At 41.2% G+C, this 25,120-nt stretch overlaps 2 protein-coding genes across 2 annotated transcripts in view; one reads left to right on the top strand and one right to left on the bottom strand.

The window, feature by feature from the left end:
* PLCG2 (phospholipase C gamma 2) overlaps positions 1–21,199 on the top strand; it is a 70,419-nt gene extending 49,220 nt beyond the window's left edge. Inside the window, exons 18-32 of the mRNA XM_063312807.1 lie at positions 582–701; positions 1,671–1,851; positions 4,160–4,228; positions 4,467–4,576; positions 6,121–6,217; positions 7,271–7,337; positions 7,438–7,595; positions 8,416–8,518; positions 9,672–9,881; positions 10,922–11,067; positions 12,104–12,218; positions 15,363–15,527; positions 16,782–16,870; positions 18,921–19,099; positions 20,253–21,199. Coding sequence (XP_063168877.1) covers positions 582–701; positions 1,671–1,851; positions 4,160–4,228; positions 4,467–4,576; positions 6,121–6,217; positions 7,271–7,337; positions 7,438–7,595; positions 8,416–8,518; positions 9,672–9,881; positions 10,922–11,067; positions 12,104–12,218; positions 15,363–15,527; positions 16,782–16,870; positions 18,921–19,099; positions 20,253–20,295 — 1,852 coding nt within the window. The 3' untranslated portion in view covers positions 20,296–21,199. The remainder of the gene's footprint in view (positions 1–581; positions 702–1,670; positions 1,852–4,159; positions 4,229–4,466; positions 4,577–6,120; positions 6,218–7,270; positions 7,338–7,437; positions 7,596–8,415; positions 8,519–9,671; positions 9,882–10,921; positions 11,068–12,103; positions 12,219–15,362; positions 15,528–16,781; positions 16,871–18,920; positions 19,100–20,252) is intronic.
* Positions 21,200–21,737: 538 nt separating this feature from the next.
* The window catches only part of SLC12A4 (solute carrier family 12 member 4), a 65,094-nt gene continuing 61,711 nt past the window's right edge, over positions 21,738–25,120 (bottom strand). The window contains exon 24 of the mRNA XM_063313226.1: positions 21,738–22,864. Within this exon, the coding sequence (XP_063169296.1) occupies positions 22,773–22,864 (92 nt within the window). The 3' untranslated portion in view covers positions 21,738–22,772. The remainder of the gene's footprint in view (positions 22,865–25,120) is intronic.

Genomic DNA, 25,120 nt, shown 5'->3' with positions numbered 1-25,120 from the left:
ATAGAAGAGAATGGGTCTTCCAGTGTTGGACATGGGTCTTCCAGTGTTGTGTCTTCATTGGGAGTTCCGGTGTTGGACATGGGTCTTCCAGTGTTGTGTCTTCATTGGGTCTTCCAGTGGTGGACATGGATCTTCCAGTGTTGTGTCTTCACTGGGTCTTCCAATGATGGACATGGGTCATCCAGTGTTGTGTCTTCATTTGACCCTCTGTTTAACTGCTGTGAATTAACTCTTACAGTGCTTCTGTCTTCACCTCTGAAATTGGGCTTAAGAGTGTAAGTCTTGGTGGGATTGTTTCTTCCTCTTCAGTTAAACTGGAACTGAACTGGCAAGAAAACATTAAGTTTACACCAGCTCCCTTCCTATATTTGGCCACTGATTTGAGGTCTAAAGGACCGGATTTACACAGCAGGAATGGAAAAAAGCCAACAGTATCAACAATCAAGAGTAACTTGTTTACTGCAGAAAGAATTGTGTGCTTCATTCAGCATCTAGTGTCTGAAACTACACCTTCATCCCTCCTACCCAATATTAATGAGATTAGGTTTGAGATTGCAACCACCTTTTTCTCTGTTTGGTAGCTGGTACTACAGTAACCTCAGTCGTGGAGAAGCAGAAGACATGTTGATGCGCATCCCAAGGGATGGAGCCTTTCTGATAAGGAAAAGAGATGAACCAGACTCCTACGCCATGACTTTCCGGTAAGATAAGATACAAGCTTTATGTGGCATGAAGATTAGATACATTTTCAGGGGGGCCTTGTGCTGGTCTTCACAGAAAAAAGCAACAACAAACAAGCAATAAAGAGTCTCGTATCTGAAAGACTAATTCATCTATTACTGCTTTTGCTTCCAGAGAGCCCCGTCCACCTTGTTAGATAAATCAGGTAACAATATCTTAGTGTCAAGTCTCATGAGTTCTTGGGTTACAGAATGTCCTTGGTTAAGGCCCAAAGCCACAGAGATGGATAAGGCTCAGGTTAAGCCTAGCAGATGCCCTCTCCTTCTCTAAAAATGAAAGTAGTTCTGTTTAACCCAGGGCAGTCCAAACTTGTCAAGATGGCATGTGAGAAACAGGGCTGATTATTACCCCATCCAGGTTGTCCCAACTGCCAGGAGGAAAAGCAGAGGAACGAACCTAGTGTCTAGTGTGGTAAGGAAGGGTGTGGAGGTTGGTTGGACAACAAGGGGAATGGAAACATCTTCAGACAAGCTAGAGGAGAGCTCAGATCCGGTAATGGTTGGTGGGTATGACCTTGGGAGACAGGAGGAAGAGCTGCAGCCTAGACAAACATCATGCAAAAGGTATCAAGGAAAAGGGGCATGGGAAGTGTTTCAGAAAGGACATTCCCTAGTTTTCTGGAAAATAAAAGGGAGGGGGGAGGTATTTTTAGACTTTCAAGATTTGGTTACTGTAACCTTACAATAAAGGTAGGGTTGGTCCTCACGGTTGGTTCTTCTTGTCTGGACTACCTCAAAGGGTTGACAGATCCTTTAATACTCCCTTTGCGAGTATTCCAAGACTTTCTCCTATGGATGCCAGGAAATAGGGGCATCCATAAGCAACAAAACATCTCTTTTTGCAAAAGCTCAGTGAAATAGCCTGGAAGTCTGAGGGCTGTTCCTGCTTGCTGATAGTTTTAAACAAGGCCATGTTCGTTGCTTCCCCAGGGCGGAGGGGAAAGTGAAGCATTGTCGAATCAAGCAAGAAGGCCGTCTTTTTGTCCTGGGGACCTCTGCTTATTTTGAGAGTCTGGTGGAACTGGTGAATTACTATGAGAAGCACCCCCTGTACAGGAAGATGAGGCTGCGCTATCCAGTGACCGAGGAACTTCTGGAGCGTTACAGCATGGCAAGTCCCTCTTTTTAAGCTAAGTGCTAAAAACCACTTATGAAGGTCTAACATTGGCCATTCGGTGACTTTCAGGAACCTGTTATATACCTGTGTGTGTCTTCCTTCTGCAAGGGTTTATCCTAAATGTTATTTTTGCGTGTGTGCCTTCGAGTCAGTGTTAACTCTGGACAAGTCCCTGCAAGTTGTCTTGGCAAGTTTTTTTGTTTTATATATGTTTTTATTAGAATTTTCTAATATAATAAAAGTATACACAACAAGCAAACAAAAAAGCTGGAAAGTAAGAAAAAGAGAAAAAGAAAGGAAATCTAAAAAGAAAACCTTCTGCCCTTTTTTCTACCGAGTAATTATCATTAATCTTTTCCCCATCCTCTTTGTCCCTTTGGAATCCCAAAATCGTCAATTTGATCTTTCCTTCTTTCAACAAAAAGTCCATATAAGGTTTTTAGTCTTTCAAAAAAAAAAAAAAAAAGTGTCGTTTTTTTCTCTGACCAAACCGGTCAGCTTCACCATTTCTGTAAGTTCAGTTAATTTTATAATCCAATCTTCCACTGTCAGTATTGCATTGCTTTTCCAACTTTTTGCATACAATAACCTTGCCGCAGTTACCATATATAATATTGGCAAGTGGTTTGGAAGTGGTTTGCCCTGGCCTTCTTCTCCCTAGGGCTGAGAGAGAGGGGCTGGCCCAAAGTCACCCAGCTGGCTTCGTGCCTAAGGTAGAACTAGAATTCATGGTCTCCTGGTTTCTAGCCTGATGCCTTAACCACTATACCAAACTAGTTCTCTTATTTTAGTTTTGACTCCTGATGGCTACACTGATGAGTTGCGTCAGAGTTTGGAAGTGGTTGGCCCTTGCCTTCTTCTTCACAGGACTGAGAGGGACTGGCCCAAGGTCCCCCAGTTGGCTTCATGCCTAAGGCGGGACTAGAAGTTCTCCTGGTTTCTAGCCTGGCGCCTTCACCAAATAGGCTCTCGCCAAACCCATTGCACCTTAATAATCAATCATGGACATATAGCTACCAAATACGTTGGAAAACGACTCTAATGGAGAAGTTGAGAGCCTAAAACATCACTATTGCAATAATGCAGGAGACCATTTTTATCCTGCGAGTTTCAACTTACTGATCAGGTGTTGAGCAGGCATAATGAATGCTTCCTACCCAGTTCCAAATTCCTAGATAATTAAACCTCTAATTAATGTTGTATGTATTCTCTTCATTGTATTACAAACAAAGTTAAATAAAGAATAATAATTTAAATTTAATACTTTAAAATAATAATAATTTCAACGGTAATTTAAAATATAGCATACTTAACTGGTCAGAAGGACGTATAGGCAAGATGCTCATCCAGCTCTGTGAAATTGTTGTGTTGTTGTCATGCATAAAAGGCAGGAACCCCTAGAACTGCCGTAAACATACAGCATCCTTTAGTTGCAATTTAGAACAGTCCATAAAACCATGTAGTTGCTTATTTTGAGAGCACACGTATCCATTTCTTTCCTCTGTTCGTGTTCTCTACAGCTGTGTTTACACCAGTGTTTCTCAACCTTGGTCACTGGAAGATGCGTGGGCTTCAACGCCCAGAATTCTCCAGCCAGCCTTGCTGGCCGGGGAATTCTGGGCTTTGAAGCCCACGCATCTTCCGGTGGCCAAGGTTGAGAAACACTGGTTTACACTGTTAATTGAGTATAGGGCATTTTGTGGGCTCCTGATTGAATAGTGAAGTAATTGGGGATTTGAATGCAGCCAACTTCGGACTTTGATTAAGAGACCCAACTGTCTTATGTCACAAGCAGATAAAAATAAGCCACAGCAAATCGTTTCTGGCTGTATCGGAAAATAAAGGTGTGAGGAGCTCAATGATTGGACTGTTAAAACTCTTGGACTGTTAAAACTCTGTGTTACATACCACAGTGGCTGCAGTCAAACAACACACTAAATCAGGACCCACTGTTACATTACAGCTCAGCTTACGGTGGGAACCAAGGCAGCATGGCTCTGAACATAAAGTCAGGTATTTTCTTTGGACAGAAGGCTAAGAAGAAAAGAGACCTAAGTGTTGCTTTGATGTCTTAAAAACACTGAACTTATCAGTCATTACAAAAGCTTCCGTATTAAAAAATTCCCCCAAACTTTGCCAAAATAGCACTGGACTTTTTTGGGGGGAGGGGAAAATCCCAAAAGTGGGGGGAAAGGGAAAATCCAGTAAAACAATATTCAGTTACTGTATGTTAATGTACACAAGGTAAGCTTAAGACTCAAGACCTTGATGGTAATTAATTTTATTTTGTTTTTCAATCTAGGAGAAGGATCCTAGCTCTTTATATGAAGTCAAGATGTATGTAGAGCCCACTGAAATAACACCTTCTGTGGTGAGTTATATCAGTGTTCATCTTGATCTTAGCCGAAAGAATGGAGAGCAAATATCTTTACAGTATCTTTCATTTTTCCATTCAAAAATCAAAACAGTCCATCTCAATGAAAAATGGTGTTGGGAGATGGGGAACAGCCTGTGCTCGCTTCAGGGCTGTGTTCCTGTCTTAATCGTATTTCTCAGAATTCAGCTCACTTGTTGGTCTGAAATCCTTTTCCGTTGCTCTTTTCTTGCAGCCCCAGAGAACGGTTAAAGCCTTGTATGACTATCAAGCAAAGAGGGATGATGAGCTGACATTCTGTCGCGGAGCCTTAATTCATAATGTCTCCAAAGAAAGTGGTGGCTGGTAATATTTAGATTTTTTTGTACTTCTGTTGAAGCTGTTATACAGACTGTAATGAGAAGCCTCTGTGGCCCTTCAGGGGTTGATACACAACCATTTCGAGCATCATTAAATATTCATCATTGTGATTAGCAGTTGAAATTCAACAATATCTGGGGGAACACAGGTTGTCCTTATTAACCTGGAGCCCATGATCCCCTGTGGACTTGGATGGGAAAAAAAATTACAATTTTGTTTTCACTACCTCTAATTGAAATTTAGCTTTTCACTCAATAATGTTTGTAGGCAAGAAAGTAATTTTGGGCCTCTAGACTCCAAAAATGTTTGTTGATTTCAGTAAATCTCACTATCTAAAATTATTGTATCCTAGAAGACGGTATTGGCTTGTTATTGATTTAATGGATCGATAAAGCAGCACATATATTTCTATGTTACATATTATTTTTGAATATTTTGATAAGTTAAGGAGCTTAATTGGTTTCCTTCGAAATGCAAACGATATCTCTGCATTTCATTTTATGCATTTCAATATATTTTCAAGGGGAAACTGACAGAGAATTTGTGAACAAAAGCTTTAACATGATGCTAAGATGATACAGAATGCTTTTGTTGGAGTTGTAAAATGTCCAACATAATTTGTTCAGTTTTGAATGGGCAGAGAAAGTTGTGTGGCATCTTTTGCATGAAAAATCAGATAGCAAAGATTCCATTGCCCATTTCCTCTTCGTTGCTTCTCTCTGCTAGCCCACCGAATGTAGTCAGAAACTACATCTGGTTTTCACAGATTTCAAAGCATTTTATAGTAACAAAAGAACAATGTAAATCACGTAGGTGGCACAATTTAAGATTGGTTATCCAGTAGTTGAAATTATGCATAATTTGTGATGGCTGTCCACAAGTGCTATTCCATTAACCATGACCCTACTGAAATTGTGTTCTTCTGAATAATGATCTTCTCCAGATTTTTTTTCCCCACTGTTTTATTCTGATTGTATTGAACATCTTATCTTTGCTTGGGAGAAGGCATTATGTTTTAGAGACTGCATATATTATTTTATGATTGCTAAAAGCATTCTTGAGGGCTTTGGGGGGTGGGTAGCTTTGAAAGATTTAGGTTGATGATTATAATTGGATTGTTAATTGGCATATAGTAAAGGTAAAGGTTTCCCTTGACGTTAAGTCCAGTCGTGTCCGACTCTAGGGGGCGGTGCTCATCTCCGTTTCAAAGCCAAACAGCCGGCGTTTCTCCGTAGACAGTTCCGTGGTCATGTGGCCAGCATGACGACTCGGAACGCCATTACCTTCCCGCCGAAGCGGTACCTATTGATCTACTCACATTTGCATGTTTTCGAACTGCTAGGTGAGCAGGAGCTGGGACTAGCAACGGGAGCTCACCCCGCCATGCGGATTCGAACCGCCGACCTTCCGATCGGCAAGCTCAGCAGCTCAGCGGTTTAACCCGCAGCGCCACCGCGTCCCTCCTAATTGGCATATAGTTACTTTTATTATTCAAATCCCACTCCTGAGTTCTTCCTCCTTTTTACCAGGTGGAAAGGCGATTACGGGTACAAGGTTCAGCATTATTTTCCATCCAATTACGTTGAAGACATGTCATCTGATAGCATGGAAGAGCTTGAGAATCAGGTGATTGTTGCGATACACATGCTAGAATGTTTTCTTCTTGATGTTCCTCAAATCCATTGGAAGGATTTATCAGCATGCAGCCCTGGATTCTATCTGTGAGATTACCTCCAAAACCATGCGCCACCTGTGTACAGAATAAGTCATCCAGCTACGATTCTGAATGCTTTTCTATATAAAGAGAATCTTTGTTAGATTTTTCTGTGTCTCTCTGTAGGCTTGGACACCATTTCTGTTGATTAAATATGAATATTGACACACAAACCTTGTATGCCAAAACCAGGGAATAATATTCATTTACACAGCTGGGGAAGCAGTACATTCTTTTGCTGTTTAAAAACCTGCAAAATCTTAACAACCATCAACATTTGAGTAACTAGAAGTTTATAGCGGTGCCATTTTGATTATAGAGCTTCCCAGCTCTACCTGATAAATTCAAAGAAATGTAGCTATTAGGAATTAAATAATTACAGGTTGGTGGGTAAGATGGGCATTAGAGATTTCTTTCTTTATTCTGCCAAGCTCTTCGTTCTGCTTTGCTAATATCATTCAGTAATAGAAAAACTGTATATATTAGGAACGGTTCTTTATTTGTATATTGTAACAGTAAATGTACAGCTAGGTAAACCTGTGACTATCGATAAGTATAAAAGATAAGGTTTTTTTTCTTTTCTTTCTTAGTTTGTACTTTCAATTTTTAATGTTTTCTTTCTCTTTAAGATTAAAGATTGTTTTGTTAAAAAAATAAAAATATTAAAAAAAAAACCTTACAGCTAACAAATTAACAGGTGTCCATCTAAAATAGGTACCAGCTGTCTTATTACAGCTGTCTAGTTAACAGAAAAAAACATTATTATTTACCCAGAACTTTAGTTAAGCTCATTGATGATAATTTCTCAGTGATCAAATTCCTTGGTGAAGATTTATTATTCTAAAATGTTGCTTTTGGAATTTTAATGGATGTGTGGGAATTGAGTTTGCTGTTGTATCCTACTTCTGAAGATGAGAGGTTAAAAAAAAACCCTATATAAAGAAATACAAATCTTTTCTTTCCAGATCTTTGAGGACAATCCTTTAGGGTCCCTGTGTCGGGGTATTCTGGATCTCAATTTATATACAGTGGGTATGTAGATGCTGGCTTCCAATTTCTTTGCTCCTTAAATTAAAAGCAGTTTAGGGGCCATGGAATGTTGAGTAAGTCTCTGTTTTCTCATTCCCAATAGTGAAAATGCCTCAAGGAAACCACGGGAAGAGTTTTGTCTTTGTCCTAGAACCCAAGAATCCTGACGACCCTCCTGTTGAGTTTGCCACTGATAAGGTGGAAGAGTGGTTTGAGTGGTTTCAGAGCATCAGGGAAATCACGTGGAGAACTGCTGAAGAGGTAGAAGCGCTGCCCCTCCACATACACTGTTCAGCCCTTCATTTTAGTTTTTGAGCAGAAGTTGAAAGGACCACTTTTCCAGCCACTTATGCCAGTAGCCAAAAAGGCTTGGAAGAGATCCCCCTTGCAGAACATTTTGTTTGGAGTCCTTGGTGCTCTCTGAGCTTGGTTGTTTGCTTGCAGATGTTTCATTACCCAACTAGGTAACATCAACAGTGCTACCTGCCTCTAGCTACCTATACCTAGCACTGATTATGTTACCTAGCTGGGTAATGAAACATCTTCAAGCAAACAACCAAGCTCAGAGAGCACCAAGGACTCCACAGTTCAACCCTGAGCTACAGATGTTCTCTTCTATTGGAACATATTCTTTATATGGCTCAGCATCACGCAAGCAATCCTTAAATTACTTTGCTTTTTCCAAATTAGCTTTATTTATTTTATTTATTCAAATTTAATTACCGCCCATCTCCCCCAAAAGAGGGACTCTGGGCGGTTTTATCCCCAAATGTCACTCTCATCATTTTTGACAACAGACTTACAGCTATATTACCTGAAAATCAAATAGCATAAACACTTGGATGTTTTGAGATAATTGAGAGGGGGTTGTTGTTGTTTTTAAAAAAGGTTGTGTTCAGTGAGTTTTCATAGTTGGGAGTACTGGTTAAAATATATGGAGCTCTTGTTGTGACAGGAATTGTGTAGAAGCTAACCTAAAGTTGAAGACCAATGAGTCATTGTGTGAGGTTTCTTTTCCTGTTGGTAACTGCCATGTATTGTCTCTGAACTTTGCTTTTTTTTTTATTAAACCTTAAAACAGAAAACTTTAAAGGGATACTTGGAAAAGAAGCAGTTAATTGCCATGGAATTATCTGACTTGGTAATCTATTGCATACCAACGAGCAAAACCAAGGACAACCTCGGTAACCCATTTTTCATCCATCGGTTAGGTTGCTAAACCAAAAAGAATATTTGTTGATTTTAGGGAAGATTTTAGGGAAGAGAGGTGTCTTTAAAAAAAAAAAATCAAGCTACTCTTATTTGATATTTGCATATTTGCCAATATTGCAGAGGTGGGAAACCTGCAACACAAGGGTCTTTGAAGCCCCTTCTGACTATGATTGCTAAAAGCTGATGGCACAATTTCCCTCTATTTGAAGTAAGACCCAGATGGAAATTGTTGTATAAGCCCCTGGTAGTCATATCGCTATTAAAAAAAAAGATCTCTTTCCTGCCTCCATGTATGATGTGATCTACTTTGCAGCCTTCTGCCACCAGCATATTCCTTCACCAAAAGAGAAGATAGTTACTTATTTAGTCCCCGCGTTTCCCTTGTAATAACCGCGTAGCGCTTGAGATCAAAAAATGTGACTCCATGTCATGGAATGATCTTTGCTGAAGGCAATTTAGATACATAACGTCAATTTCTCAGGTAGAGAGATTACTGAAGTCCATCTCCTGATCTTTTTGACATGGGTAAAGTGAATGCATTAAGGTAGACTGTGCTGGTTTAGGGTAGGTGGGTGAAGTGTGTGTGAGGGATACTGTTGTACTGGCCACCGAACATCTCCCTTGTTCTTAGGAACAAGGGCAAAAAATTGTGCTATTAATTGCCTTCTCCATTTAAGTTGGTCTTCTTTGTCTATAGAACTTAAGCTTCTAATGAACACCAGTTGATGGCTCTTGTTTGCATTATGTACTGCTAGAGTGGGAAGTTCCATTTTTAGGTGTAGAAGGTAACCTTAAATAAGTAGTGTAATTTTTCCAAAAATGAGACTGAAATAGTATCTGAAGAGTACGCTTGAGAAAATGGTCAGTTCCAAACCTATTGAGGATTTTTGTCCCTTCGTGCTCCCACTGGAAGTTTCTGACTGTCCCCAACTTGTCCTCAATGTGTTCTTTGATCATACGGCCAGATCTTTCTCCAAGTGGCACCAGGACCAGTGGGGCTGTCTCTTAAGTCCCAGCTCTGATGCTTTGAGAAGGGTCTTTAGACGTGAAGGAATTGCAACTCTGCAGTCAGTTATGTAGGAACAGTTTTATGAAATAGCTTCTTCCTGCACTTCCTTTTTGTAGACAATCCCAATTTCAAGGAAATTCGTTCTTTTGTGGAAACCAAAGCAGAAAGCATTGTCAAGCAGAAACCGGTCGACCTACTAAAATACAACCAGAAGGGACTGACTCGAATTTATCCAAAAGGACAAAGAGTGGACTCCTCAAATTATGATCCTTTCCGCTTCTGGTTTTGTGGGGTGCAGATGGTGGCTCTTAATTTCCAGACACCAGGTAAAAAAAAATAAATGACCAAATTCCCATTCCCTTCGCCACCTCCTTTTATAAGTAAGCAACCATTTGTTGATGTATCCTACCTAAAAGGAACTGACTGCAATGTTCCCATTTAATGTTGAGAGGGAGAGATCTGCAGCAAAATATTGTTAATATTGGAAGGCAAACAGAAGTATATTGTTTTTACCTCACTTTGCTAATCTAAGCCTCCTACAAATGCTGAAAGTCTGTTAGTTTTGGAGTTCCCAGTAGCTGGTCGGTGTTCTATGAAATATAAACCGTGCGTTCTCTATCCAGTTTTGAAATGTCATTATCTTCTCAAAATGCGAAGATGGGGCAGTATCTGTGTGGCCTAGATATAATGAGTCCTTTAAGGACTGAATTAATTTTACATTAAACTATATGGATCTTTTCCCACACTTTGCTTTTTCACGAGTTCTTCTTTCCTCCAATTTTTACTGTAATCATTGACACATATGTGGTTTTTTTATTGCCGCATCACTGCTGTATTTGGTTACACCTTTGTAACCAAAGGGAAAAAAATAAGTTTTCTCTAAATCCAGCCAATACTGTGATGAGATTTCAGTAAATGGCAAACGGATACACACGCACACGCCTCCCCCATATTTCACGTTGGAATTGTGATATTTCAGGATATAATGGAGAAGGTTATCTCCAGTTTTATGCCCAGGTGAATTAAAGGGGAATTCCAACTGGATGGTTCTCGGTTGCCATCAATAACAGTTGGTGGAATTAACAGGGCAGGAACATCTTGCATGGTTTCTCTGTGCCTGAATGTAGGACTGTAGTTATATTAGAGTTCTTTCCTTTCCTTTGAGAAGGAAGCTGGCTGCATCTGACTGCGAAGACTCCCACAGCTGCATTGCTCCACAAGCTCAATTTAGTCCTAGCTTGGTGAAGCAAAGCTCTAGTCTCTATATTATTTAGGAGATTTTGCTTTTTGCTAGTCCTTTCCATCTGTTAACCAGGTAACGAACCAGCTAATGGCTTTTTTTCCCCATCCCAACTGCTCTCCTCAGATAAATACATGCAAATGAATGAAGCTTTGTTCTCGCTGAACGGTTGGGCTGGGTATGTGCTCCAGCCAGAAAGCATGAGAAGCGAGGCCTACGACCCAGTGCCAAATGAATGCAGGAAGAAACTGCAAATGATTTTGACAGTGAGGGTAAATGTTTTTCCTGCCTATGACTTACAGACAAGGAGTGTTGGGGGTCCATAAGAGGTTTAATTTGAATTATACTTGGCAGCGTTGTTCAGCTAGAGCTTTGGGAAGTATGGCTCATGGACTGGAGCCCTTTCGTGGGCTAAGAGAAGGCCTTTTGTAGTAGCTGCCAACAGCCCATGGTTTTTCTGCCCAAGATAGCAACAAATACTAGTGTCAACATGTGTCTGAACAAATAGGAGAACTGTACTTAGTGGGACTGTAGTCAAAGCACGGCTTTCCACGACCTAGTCAAATGCAAGCCAACAATTTGATAGCCCAGAATTGCCAGCTTCAGATAGCTTGCTTTCTGGTTATAAATTTATAAAGAAAGGTTATTTGGTTATAAACCAAAGTTGGCTTTTTTGTAAACTTAACCATCATCATCTGATTCTGCCATTGTTCTGACCACTAAAACAATGGTATACTTTGCCATAAGCAAGTTTCCTTGCTTTGATTTCTTGAATAGTTATTACCCTGCCTACTATAAGGTAATAGTACAGGTAGTCCTTATTTAGTGAGAACAATTGGGACTGGCAACTTGGTTGCTAAGCGAAGCGGTTGGTCATTGGAACTGCAGCTGTGCCTATGATCTTACTTCAGCTTTCCTTTGCTTTACAGACCTGAGAAGCGAGGATTGGTCATAAAGTTACTTTCTAATCACCGTCATAACTTTGAATGGTCACTAAACAAGACAGTCACTAAATGAGGACTACCTGTAGTACCCTGTACTACTCAACTGTATACTTGGTGTGGTTAATAGAATTAAAATAATTACTTAAATCTCGCTTTGACTAACAGTACAGCCAGAGTTGAGTGCTTAGCTAAATAGGAATGAATGGGTGTGATTGAATCTTCGCTGTTGAATCAGTTGTGCGCGTGTACTGGAAGGAGAAACTGCTACGTTATGATCTTGTTTGAGTAACAGCTTCGGGATACATGCGTCAGTAACTGGGAGTTATTTGGACTAATTTGAATGTCGGATACTGTCATGAAACAGGTCATTGGTGCGCGCCATCTTCCGAAGTCTGGTAGAAGCATCGCATGCCCGTTTGTCGAGGTGGAGATCTGTGGGGCTGAGTATGACAACAATAAGTTCAAGACCACTGTTGTGAGTAAGTACTGTTTGCTGCTCTTTGAAAGCTGGCTTCGACTGAGGATGGGTTGAGGATCTACACGTTCCGGCTTCTTAATATAAGCTATTTTTTGTCTTTCTGGAGAGAGGTTAAGCGGCAAAATGGGTGAAATGCAGAACAAGGCTGACCCTGTCGGCCCTGCTCATTCTTGTGTTATCTCATTACAAGCCAGCTTCCGGTAGCTCCCTCACAGTGATCAAAGGGATGGGGAAAGGGTTGTCTATGCCAATAAACAAACAAAGAAACACACATAAATAAATACTGTTTGGTTTGAAATAGAAATATCATTCTAGGTAATACATTCCCTTTTATCACAGAAATCCTGCGACAGTTGCAGTTTTCCCCATCTTAATCAACCTCTCTTAATTTCATTCCATACCTTCACACGGTTATTTTGAAATAACATACAGTTCATATTAGATCGAATAATACCCAAGTCTTTAACCCTTTTTTTCAGTCTGAAAGCCAGATTTCCCAATCAATTCTTTTTGATCTTCTATACTCATAGTTTTTGTTAATATTTTAGTTTTCTCTTTGTTAATTTTAAATCCAGCCAGTGCACCAAAATCATTAGGTTTCTTCATTAATCCAGCTCTTCTTCCAGGGAATTTGTCCATGCCGATTTAGAATACTAGGTCATGGAAAGTAAAGCTGCAAAACTTACTGGATAATATTGTATCATTACGCTTTAGATGACAGTATATGTGGCACATTCACTTTAGGAGCTATCCAGATCTTGGTGTTCAGCTGTGTCGCAGAAAAGGATATACAGGTTGTCCTCACTCACCAACCACAGTTGGGACTGGAATTTTGGTTGCTAAGCGAAGTGGTCATTAAGCAAATGCAACCTGATTTTGTGACCTTTTTTACAGCAGTCATTAAGCGAATCACCATGGGTGTTAAGGAAACCATGTGGTCATTGATGCTGCAACGGTCGTAAGTGTGAGGACCGGTTGCAAGTCAGTTTTTCAGCACCGTTGTAAACCCAAACTGTCACTAAACAAATGGTCATTAAGTGAGGACTGCCGGTGTAGAATCCATCAGAATGGTATATACAATCCACTTTCTCTTAGCTCTTTGAGTAAAGTAATATGGAAGTTACACTTTCTAATAGTTGCTCTCTTCCAAAGAAAATGCGTCAATGATTGGAACATCCACAGTATCATTCCTGTGTGCTTTTGAAAATCCGGGTTATGCTTCAGAACAGAACCTGGGGAGAACTGTGTTTATGTAGCACTTTAATAAAAATCAGTAAGAGATGGGTTAAACCATGCTCCAAAGAATTTGGGATTTTTGTATTGCAGTTTTGAGTTCTGTTTGTTCAAAAGAAGGTACCATTGCATTGCAAGGAGCTTAAGGCAGGAACGTCAAGTCTGAGTGGAAGAAGGCAGTGGTAAACCACTTCCATACTATTGCCAAGAAAACTTCATGGATTTGTTGATAAAGTCACCAGGAGTTAGTGGCATCCATGGGGAAGAGGGAGAGTGTGTATGTGTCAAAATCAGCAAGATGGAAAATGCAGTGCTCCGGCACACATCCCACTCCTTTTGAATGCGCATGCCGTAATGCATGTATAAAAGGGGAGAGCTTGCATTGCAACACCCCATCTGCCATCCTTTCCAGTGGATGTTGCTGCCAAGGGTCATACTCAATACTCTTAATCGAGACTTAACTGTTCTCCATAACTTACGAGGCCACTCATTAAGGTAAAAAAACATGTTGTTGCTAAAGTTGCTACTTCAATAGCATTTCCCATCTTGCCTATTCTACCCTATTTCAGAGTAGTTAAGTGGTTATGAAAATTAAGTGCAAACAAATACATGGTGCTACTGAAAACCGGTGCTCACTGGTGGCATCATTCCAGCTTCCTGCCAGGAACTTAAGGCAGTATACATTGCCACGCTCCTCCTAAAATGGTGATTGGTCCAAAGGAACCTAGTGAGCATATTTTAATGCCCGTATACCCATCCATGGCAGGGTTACATCTAGAATACTATGCACAGTTCTGGCTTCCACATCTCAAGAGGGACATTGTGGAGTTGGAGATGGTGAAAGGTCACCCACGTGATTGGAGGCTGAAATATCTTATGAGGATAAGATCTCAGAATAGGCCAGAGCTCAAAAATTTAAAGTCGCCAGTAACACTTTATAATGAAAACAATAAAACAAGTGTCAGTTAAGACAAGATTTAAATGCAGTTATTAAAAGAGCATCTCAAGGCACCTAAATCTTCCAAGCAAAGGTTTAGTCCTCCCGAGAAAATTCCAGAGATGCAAGACTACCGCTGAGAAGATCCTGTTTTAGATTACCATCTCAGGCCTCAACTTGTAGAACTGCCAAGAAAGACCTCATATTTGCTCTGTCTGTGACTGCAGGCCTTTCCAGACTGGTTGGTGAACTTCTAGATCGGTTCTATTCACTGGAATCAATGATACCCAAATCTGGACAGGGGAATGTTTGAATTTCTGGGATACACTGTCATTGATCTCCCAGTGCTCAACATTGAGAACAGAAGTTATGAAGACCAACTTCCTCTTGACATAGCTGAGCTTGAAGTCATGCAGAGATTCTCATGATTTGAACAGAGACTAAGGGTTCTTCCCACCCTGCACTTGTTGACCAGCTCTGTTGTAAGAATGGCTGTCTATCAAACCTACTTTGTTAAGGGCTACTAGAGCAGTCTTTCCCAACCTGGGCAGCTGCTAGATACATAGATCAGTTCCCAGAATTCCCCAGCCAGCATGGCCATTGCTGAGAATTCTGGGAGTTGAAATCCACACAACTGAAGACTGCCAAGGTTTAGAAATAGTGATCTATAGATAACACTGTCTTACCCCTTCTTCCATCCTTCTGTTGGGAGCAAGAGGAGAAAGAATCCTCCTTTCTCTGGACTATACTTGATGCACCTGGGGCCACAGAATCTTGTGCTGCAATAAATTGGCTAATCTTTAAAGCACCACAAAGCTGTTCATTGATTTTATAAAAATTAGAGGAGCTTAAAAGTCTTGAAAGGTCACAATATGTGGCTGGACAACAATGCTTGATTTGATATCCAGCTTTTCAGGTCTTGCTTTGAACTAGTTTGTGACTCAATTTTATAGCAAAGCATTTATTTTGTTACAGATGACAATGGCCTTAACCCAGTTTGGGCATTTCAGGAACAAGTGAAATTTGAAATTTATGACCCCAACACAGCATTTCTGCGCTTCGTTGTCTATGAGGAAGACATGTTCAGTGACCCCAACTTCTTAGCACATGCGACTTTTCCAATCAAAGGAGTCAGATCAGGTAGATACCAAATACAACGATGACAAACATGGTATTTTGCACATTATATTGACCTTCAGATTTCATGTAACATGTCTGACTGGTGCAGTGTTGCGGTTCTAGCGGAGAGTGAGTTTGCTCTCTTCGCTCAGACAGGGGAACTGGAAGTGATGGTAGAATTAAATTGCAGTCTTTGATCTTCAGGTTTTATTTGTGACCTCTCACTTTCTCAAATCTTTTGTCTATGGAGTAAGCACTTATATAACTCTTTACTTGTTTCTTTTCAGCTTATCCTTGCTGATTAATCAGGATGTGGGTCTAAGTACAATCGTGACTGTTCTTGCTTGCCAGTTTTTAATACAGCCAATTTCTGTTGTTGCACTTGAGGATTTATTTATTTATTGTTTTTGGCTATACCTCACCTGGTTTGTAGTTATCTATCCAGTACTTAGCTAATGCATACCTCAAAGCTCTTTTTAATGTTCTTCTTACTCTAAAACCTTTGCTCCTGATGGAATAGAAAAGTCTATTTAAAATCCCTTGTCCAGGAATATTTTTAATTCCTCCAATTACCTTTCATCTCCTGAAATATTTAATTGGCTTCGTATATTCTAAAACTCAGGGTAGTCTTCCATTCTGAGAACATTACAACTAACTCCCTGATCTCAATTTTTCCTCCCTCCACATTGCTGTTAACATTCTGCCATCCTGAAGAATGGCGTTTTAGTGTTGGTTTTGCCTTGGCTGTATATAATCCTTGCGAGACTGTATTCCCTGGCATTGCAAAGCAAAAGGACATTCCTTCGTGACCGAAGGCAGAAAGTGCCAATTAAATGGCTGGAGTTTTCTCATACAATCTTCCTCCCAAGGAAAATTCAGCCAGCATGGTAGATTCTACAACATAAGGCTGATCTTTACGACCTCAAGAAAAAAGCTAGTGACTGTGGACTCTACCCAGGCCCGGGCTCCACCACACTCTGAACTTGCTTCCTGCTCAAAAAACGTTGTCTGGCTAGCTTCGATTCTTCTTTTCCTTTTCAACCTGTTGCAGAAGCGCAGATCTCTTGTGGCAGCTTGTGGTTTTTTCCAGCTCTGGGGCATGTGATTGTCTTGCAATTCTTCACGGTGCCTTGTCTTTCCTGCTCTGCCTGCTGCTTCCTAGTAAACTCTGTTCTTTCAAGATCAGCACAGGTGAGCCTCGGTCTGTTCCATCAGGTGTGTCAGTCTGAGACTGCCTTGAAGTGGAAGTTGACATTTTTAATCCTACCCGTTTAGGCTATCGTTCGGTCCCGCTCAAAAATGGATATAGCGAAGATATAGAGCTGGCTTCTCTTTTGATATATTGTGAGATGCAGCAGATCTTGGTAAGTAAATATTGAATGCCACCTTTCACTAGATGGTAAAACCAAGGGGAAAGGACAAGGGGAGGGGAAGTCAAAACAGAACCTTACTATTGGTGGTGACTCTGCAGCTCAGGGTTGCAGTTTCCCCCTCCTACAAATTCTCCCTGGGGCTGCTTGGAGGCAGTGAGCACTAGGCTATGGAGGAACACTGATCACCATTCAATCAAAACTCATGATCATCTCCCCTGCCACCTGAATGGTTGCCAAATTCCTAGAGGAAGTACTTAAAAGGAAATGTAATCAATTTTTTTAATGAGTATCGCTCTTTGTTACTCTGATATGTTAATGCCATTTGTATTTTATTGCTTTTATAGTGCCAATAAAGGTTTGATTGATTGATCAACCAAAACTCACAGCAAGAACAAAGGCAGATGAGTTGGGGAGGCAATATGAGGGGGAACTCCACACACCCCTTTTTAAGGGAAAAGCTTTGAAACTGTTTTAGCTCAGACTTTTCCAGAACGGAGTTTGCCTGCATGTCATTTCAGTGAGCTTGGCTTCTTTTCGGAAGAATCTGTGAAGCCAGCCATAAGGATTTTGTTTTCCTGTGTTCTGCATCCCACGTTTCCTCGAAGGAGTTTTGGGTGGGGTGTAGATTAAGGTTTCCCCAACTTCATTAGAGTGCAGGAACCGAGAGCCACTACAGGTGGTCCTCAACTTACGACCACAAAAGGGACTGGAAAATTCATTGTTAAGCAGTGAGGTTGTTAAGCAAGGCATCATGCGACCACACTTGATTTTACAATATTTTTTATAGCGGTGATTAGGTGAATCATGTGGCCGTTAAGCAAATCATGCAGTCGTTAAGCAAATCACACAGGCCCCCATTGATTTTGCTTATCAGAAGCTGTCGCAGTTGTGTTAGGACAGGTTGTAAGTCACTTTTCAGCACCATTGTAACTTTGGTCGCTAAATGAATGGTTGTAAGTCGAGGACTGCCTGAATGCAAAGCCACATTTGTTGCCTTACCTTCTGACTTGTACATTTTGTCTAGCACTTCGGGATTTCTACCGTTTTCCCATTTCTTTGAGGAGCACTCAGGCTTAGAACCGTTTAAACAATGCAAAAGTAAATACATTAAAGCCATACTATGCCAATAAAAATGTGACAGCAGCAGGATATTTTAATATGTGTATTATCATGACCCTTTATTTTAATTAATCATCTCCCATAATGGCAGCACATTATAAGAGAGGTTTGATAGCACTGGGTATGAAAGTAAGATGCGGATCTCTGTCCTTGGGCTAACAAAGTACAACTGAATAGGAAGAGAATAACTAGGAAAAGAATTAGACTGATTTGGCTATGGTGGAACAGAGAGGCAGATAGGACAATTAATGGGATGTGGGATAGGATTTTCCTGCTGGGAAGGAGGTGGTGCGAATTCCTAATACCCCATTAGCCAGCTTTAGTGTTTGCTGCTGCGATGCCCCATGGAGCGAGAGAGTGCCATACGTGTCCATGTTTGTTTAAAAAGTTTCTCTCTTTGCACAACTGACTCAATGGGAGAGATGTACGTCAGCGGTTTCCAACCTTTTTGGCACCAGGGACCAGTTTTGTGGAAGACAATTTTTCCACGGACCGGGGGTGGGGTGGGGGGAAGGTTTCAGGGTGATTCAGGCACTTCCTCTTTTTCCCCGACCTCTTATTCTTTTTCCTTCGTGCCGTTTGGAGACAGCAGCCAATGGGCTTGCTTTCTTTGACAGGAGGCGGAGCTCAAGCGGTAACGTGAGCAATGGGGAGCAGCTGTAAACACTCAGGCTGTAAATGCGCTTGGTCGCCCACCGCTCACCTCCTGCTTTGCGGCCCGGTTCCTAACAGGCCACAGACTGGTACCGGTCCATGGCCCAGGGGTTGGGGACCCCTGATGTAGGGGATTTTAGTTTGCTTTCAGTTAACGCACAGGTAGCTCTAAAATCACCTCTGGCCGGTTCACCGGCTCAGATTTTGCTTCTCTATAAATTGTGTTCTCACGTTGCCTTTTCCTTTCCTCTCCTTTTCTCCTCTGAAGGAAAGCGAGGAAGATCTCTATTCGTCTTTCCGGCAGCTGCGTCAGCGCCAGGCTGAACTGAACAATCAGTTGTACGACACCCAGCGAAACATCAGGAGCCCCAGCCGAGATGCTTTGCTGAGAGAGTTCAGTGCAAACGAGGGCCAGCTGCAGGTCTACCAGGAAACCTGCAACCGGAGGTATGTTGGGAACCAGGCCAACTGTTAAGGGGTCCTCAAAGGACCTGATTAATAGGAAGGAGGCGATAGAATTGAATCCCAACAACCATCTTTATTGGAGCATGACTAGATAATGAATTCTGCAGCTCCATGCTTAGGCGGACACTCATCTGAAATTCACTATGTTTAGAAAGCCACAGGACGCCGTGCCTTGTTTACAGCTTTGTATCTTACTGCAACCCATATTGAGATGCCTTTTTTTAAAGATTTTTTATCCTGCCTTTTATTATTTTTACAAATAACTCAGGACAGGGAACATACCTTATACTCCTTCCTCCTTATTATTATGCTTATTAAATACAGTAAGGAGCATTTAAATAAAAATATCATAAAACCAGTCAGACATCTGGATGGGATTCAGTCTAGGTCATGCTCAATGAAAGGCTCAGAAGACATGGTTTCTCCCAACAGCGTTGGGTCAGGCGGTCCTGTGAGCTTGTCCTGAGTGACTCTCTTTGGTTGAACTGCCTCTGGTACAATAAGTTTTGTTACACTGCAGTTATTATTGGCTGTTCTTTTTTTAATTGTGTATGCCACCCCAAGTTGCATATCAAATGGGTGGCTGTATAAAATGCATGCATGCACACATGCATGCTTAGAATAGTTTCACTGAAAGCAAAAGGACTTGCAAAGCATATTAAGGTAAAGGTTCCCGTTTAGTCGTGTCCGACAGTAGGGGGCGGTGCTCATCTCCGTTTCACGGCTGAAGAGCCAGCGTTGTCCGAAGACACTTCCGCGGTCATGTGGCTGGCATGACAGTCACGGAACGCTGTTACCTTCCCACCGAAGCGGTACCTATTTATCTACTTGCATTTGCATGCTTTCGAATTGGCAAGAGCCGGGATGAGTACGGGAGCTTGCTCTGTCACGTGGCGCTCGGGTCTTGAACCGCTGAACTTACAACCTTCCGGTCGACAAGCCTGGCGTCTTAACTGCTGAGTCACCACACCCCACGTACAAATATTACCCCGGGTTTATTATGGAATTATTTATATTTCAAAAAGAATTTAAGTGACAATTGTTGTTGTTTTAAGAAAATGGCTATGCTAGGAAAGAAGAACGTTCATGCATTTAACGTTGCAGCTGATTTTTTCCCCCCTTTGCTTTCTTTCAGACTGAAAGAGAAACGAGTCAGCAACAGCAAATTCTATTCCTAGAAACTGAGTTTCCTTGGGTGGGTTACTTATAAAGCCACCTGTTAAGAACCCCGAGCTTACCCTGAAAATATTGCTTAGATTGGAAGTTCTGGGTCATGGAAGTTGTCAAAAAGCACATTTTCTAACAGGCTTTCCAAGATGCAATGGGAAGACGTTCCAGCTGTGCTATCCTATGTTCCAAGCAAAACATGTATCAAGACCAAGCAGATAAAAACACCAGTCAGACCTGAACACTGGATATCTGTTGGCCAAGCCCAAATTTCCTTTTTAAAACATAAAACACTTTACAGGACCCTGAGCTTACCTACAGTGTATGATTTTTGTGCAGTCTAATGATTAAATTGTGGCCTTTGTTTACAGTATATTGACCCCAATCCAGCAGTTTTTGTTAAACCTTTCCAAAACCCACAGAAACACAACTTTATCCTTTCTTGCGCCTTTCCTAGGTGAAACTGTATTGACGTTTTCTGGAACAGAAGACGTCTTCAGCATGCCTTGACGGGATCAAAAAGTCTTTGAAATGACATCCTAAAGAGCGAAAAGAGGTTAAATCACCAGCTGTGTTGTGGACCGTGCCTGGTTATCCCTATGCAGCAGCTTGAAAAATGTCAGATTCTGAAGAAAAACAACTGTTTGTGTGCAGATGTTTTTAAAAAGTTGTAAAATCCGTTTCTGATTTACGAGGCTGAAGCGTTATTTATTTTTAAATGTATGTGTATGTCAAAGGTATGAGTGTATGTATAAGGCTGAATGGCACTAAATTTACATAGATTTGTACAATTTTGAGAGATTAAAAAGTACCAACTATAAATGTATATATTTTGTCTGGATGACTTTGTAAAAAGGCTATTTTTGTGGTGAGCTTGGAGGCCTTGGCACATATTAAAATGATCATCCTGTTTTATTACTGAATTCACTTTTTCTTCAAGCACCACGTTCTAACAGCATCAATGGATAAGAAAGGAAAGTCTTCATATTAAATACAGCCCCCCGTGACATCCTGATAGATATTCTTGAAGAGGACCGTATAGTTCATGGGTGCATTGGACAACTGTTAATATAATCTCTTAATACTAAAACCAAGCAGAAAGATTGAATAGTTTATCATCAGCCTTCCTCAAATTTGTGATCCAAAGATGTTTTTGAGTACAATCCTCATGGCTTCTAGCCAAGGGACAGGGATAATGGGAGTTATACACAACAGCTTAGTTATGGAACAAGCATTTGACAAAGGCTAACTTAGATCAATAATCCCACAGCTGGGCAATGGCAATCAGCATCCCAGTTTGTCATGCAGCTGTTATCAAAATGGGCAGTAGACTCTTCTGGAGTAGTTGGGAAGTACTAGTATTTCTCAAACTAGCTGCGAAGCAGGTCAAGATAGTGGGAAAATACCTCACCACGATGGACTGTTTCATTCACTTCAGGACATGTGATACGGATTCAAATGTATGCAACGTTTTATTGGAAAAAGAGATACAGACCTCTACAGTAAGTACAAATGAATGGATGTGAAAACTAACAAAAAAGTCTTTTGAGTTTCTAGTATAAAATGTCCTTTCCTTAATGTGTACACTCTTCAATCTGTAGCCAGCACGTTGCCCAAGAGTGTACTTAAACATTTTGATAAGTATAACCTATGTATTTGCCTGCAGTTTGGAAGCGAACAGAGCTAGATAGCAGTAACCCTTTAAGATCACCCTTTTTTAAGAAAACCTCTAGTTGACAGTTGCAGTTTTAGCTGCCAGCAGGCTACCTTAGTGGAGCAACAACCTCAGCAAATTAAGTGATTTATTTATTGCCACTGATTCTCACCAATAAATAGGAAAAAAAAATAAATAGAGGGGCATGGGGGGGTCTATTTTAATCTGAGACCCACAATTTTGTATGCATCACTGCAAGAAATCATAGTGTTATAATTTAAAATCTGTTAAGTATAAATTCTTACCCAACCCTGAAATTGTGGCTGTGAAGGTGGGTTTACAAAAACTATACACGTTTTAAACAACGCAGGGTTATTTTCATTTAGAAAACAGGCAGCAGCAAAAACCAGCTGTTATGTAAAAATTCCTCTTAAACCCTAATTGAGAAATGGTTTGTTCTACATCCTGTTATCTAATAACCAAATTCAGTCCTGCTAAAGCAATGTACACTCACTAAAATCCTGTACTTGGGTTTTGTTTTGTTTTAATGCAAACCTCCTGCATTGAAACTGCACGCAAATCTGCCAGAACAGAAAAGCAGAAGCAAATGGACATCCCAGCATTGTGATTAAACGTGTCCCTGGCAGAAACACTCTGAAACAGATACGTGGCAAATGGAAAAAATTCATTGGACCTTGCATTCACATCTGTAGTGTATTGGGGCACACTTGTGAAAACCAAGAAACAGCAGAAGTCAAAATCTTCTCCATCTTGAGCTGGAATGTCCTTTCTCATAAAGAGGGTAAAACGGTAGCTAGAACCAATCTTTTGGGATCAGGAATAAATAGTAATGACTTCTCGACCACCACCTCGGACCAACAAGACACGCTCCAAGCCTTCAGTTAAAACTTCAAGAAATTCCATATCTGGATTGGAGCATTAAGGACAAGAAACGCCAGCTTGGTATGGAACTGCTGTGGAACATCAAATGTATCTACCAAACATGTATTCTAGGACTGCAAATACATTTAAAACATTGGCAAATACAGTCAGGAAACAAGCACGTTCCCAGCATTGGAGATGCTATGGACAGTGCACCTGTTTAGCTCCTCTGTTAAAATTAATGGCTCTCAATTTTGAAGACCCAATTACAGCCAGAGAATTTGTATTGATAATCTGCAAACATGACTTACTGGTTGCATTTGATAAAATGCAATTGGTTAAGTTTGCTTTTTATTTACATGGGCTGGTGAAAAAGAAGAAGAATGGTCTTGTCCATCTATTTCTTACCAAGTCCTCACAACTGGGTTAACCTATTTTTGTAGAAGGTTTTCTAGCTGGCATATAAGAGACTGCTTGGAAGAAAGAAAATTGGGTCAATTCATGTACCGTAGGATCTATTTGCCTGTTTTGGAAGCTAAACCTTTGGGACCTAGTTTGAGCTGTTAGGTTGTACCTTTTCACTTGGGATTAAATTAATGAAGGGCTGCACCTTAATTTTATTAAGGTATTTATATCTACCTTTTACCTTAGAAATCCACAATGTAATTAGTGTTAGGTAAAACACTATGCAAAAGACCAGTCCAAATAATAACTAGAGGTAATACATGAGCAGGAAGACCTCAGTAGAAGTAAAATGCAGCTGCATCTTCACAGAATTAATAAACTCCAAATATCTAGAAGAGAAGCATGATTATTTTGGCAAGGCATCAAATGTGAGGTTCCTTGGAGGGCAGAAATCTATTTCTCTGTAAACAATCCCAGGTTAACAGTTGAGTTCTCTATGCTATGGGTGGCAGATACACTCACCCAACTTGTTTCACAAAAGAAAATCAAGTGAATAAGCTCATTATAAGGTGATGGGAGCCTTTTCTGGAACTCAGTGACAATCCAGTCTGCTAAAAGGTCTTAATAATATCAAGCTTTGAAGCAGTGTAATGACACACAGTTTGATGTATTTGACAACTTGGGCTTCCAAGCTGTGAAGTCGATTGTCATTAAACAGCTACATGGACTTTAAGACTCAGATGAAACCAACAATTCCCTTGGAAAACCAGCCTCAGGCCCCAGCCTGTTCTGCAGCAAGAAAGGCAGAGAATTATTGCTACTGACATTTGCCAGAATTCTGGAATCCATATCTATTACATAGGGTTTGAAAAAATTTCCCCTGGCCTGAATTTCATTTTGGAGAAACATTTTCTTATGCTGCCATTTGGTCTACATGTTCTTCCTGTGATCCACAAATACATCTTTGGTTATGTGCCCATGCCATTTTTTTTTCTTTAATTGTATGGCATAGCAGTTTGGTGTTCATGCTGCTTTTTCTTGCTGGGAAATCCTTGTGAGGTCCAGCAGCCAGATGTGTAGACTATTTAGCCGTGACAAGTCACGTTGCCCGGGGTGCACCACAAGGAGGCTAGTCTACATCGCACCGAGTTGGGCTGAGAGGGAGGGAATGGGCCAAGGTCACCCAGCCGGCTTTCATGCCTAAGGCGGGACTAGAACTCTCCTACCATGCCTGATTGGCTCTTGGGCTGAGAGAGAGGGAGTGGCCCAAGGTCACCCAGCCGGCTTTCGTGCCTAAGGCAGGACTAGAACTCTCCTACCACGCCTGATTGGCTCTTGGGCTGAGAGAGAGGGAGTGGCCCAAGGTCACCCAGCCGGCTTTCGTGCCTAAGGCGGGACTAGAACTCTCCTACCACGCCTGATTGGCTCTTGGGCTGAGAGAGAGGGAGTGGCCCAAGGTCACCCAGCCGGCTTTCGTGCCTAAGGCAGGACTAGAACTCTCCTACCACGCCTGATTGGCTCTTGGGCTGAGAGAGAGGGAGTGGCCCAAGGTCACCCAGCCGGCTTTCGTGCCTAAGGCGGGACTAGAACTCTCCTACCACGCCTGATTGGCTCTTGGGCTGAGAGAGAGGGACTGGCTCAAGGGCACCCAGCTGGCTTTCATGCCTAAGGCGGGACTAGAACTCACAGACTCCAGGTTTCTAGCCCAGCACCTTAACCACTAGACCAAACTGGCTCTCTGCCCATGCCATGAAATGGAGCAACAAACATATTGCAACATAAAGTGGACTGCAGATAAGGATTTACAGCGTGGCATTTTTATATTTGTATCGACAGCTTCCTGGAATAGTTTCAAGTACATAAATCAGGTTGTAAGAGATAAATAACATTCACAA

This window comes from Candoia aspera, chromosome 11, assembly GCF_035149785.1.
Source record: "Candoia aspera isolate rCanAsp1 chromosome 11, rCanAsp1.hap2, whole genome shotgun sequence".
Classification (NCBI taxonomy): Eukaryota; Metazoa; Chordata; class Lepidosauria; order Squamata; family Boidae; genus Candoia; species Candoia aspera.
Note: the sequence above shows the minus strand (reverse complement) of the source record. Positions and strands in the feature narration are given on the sequence as shown.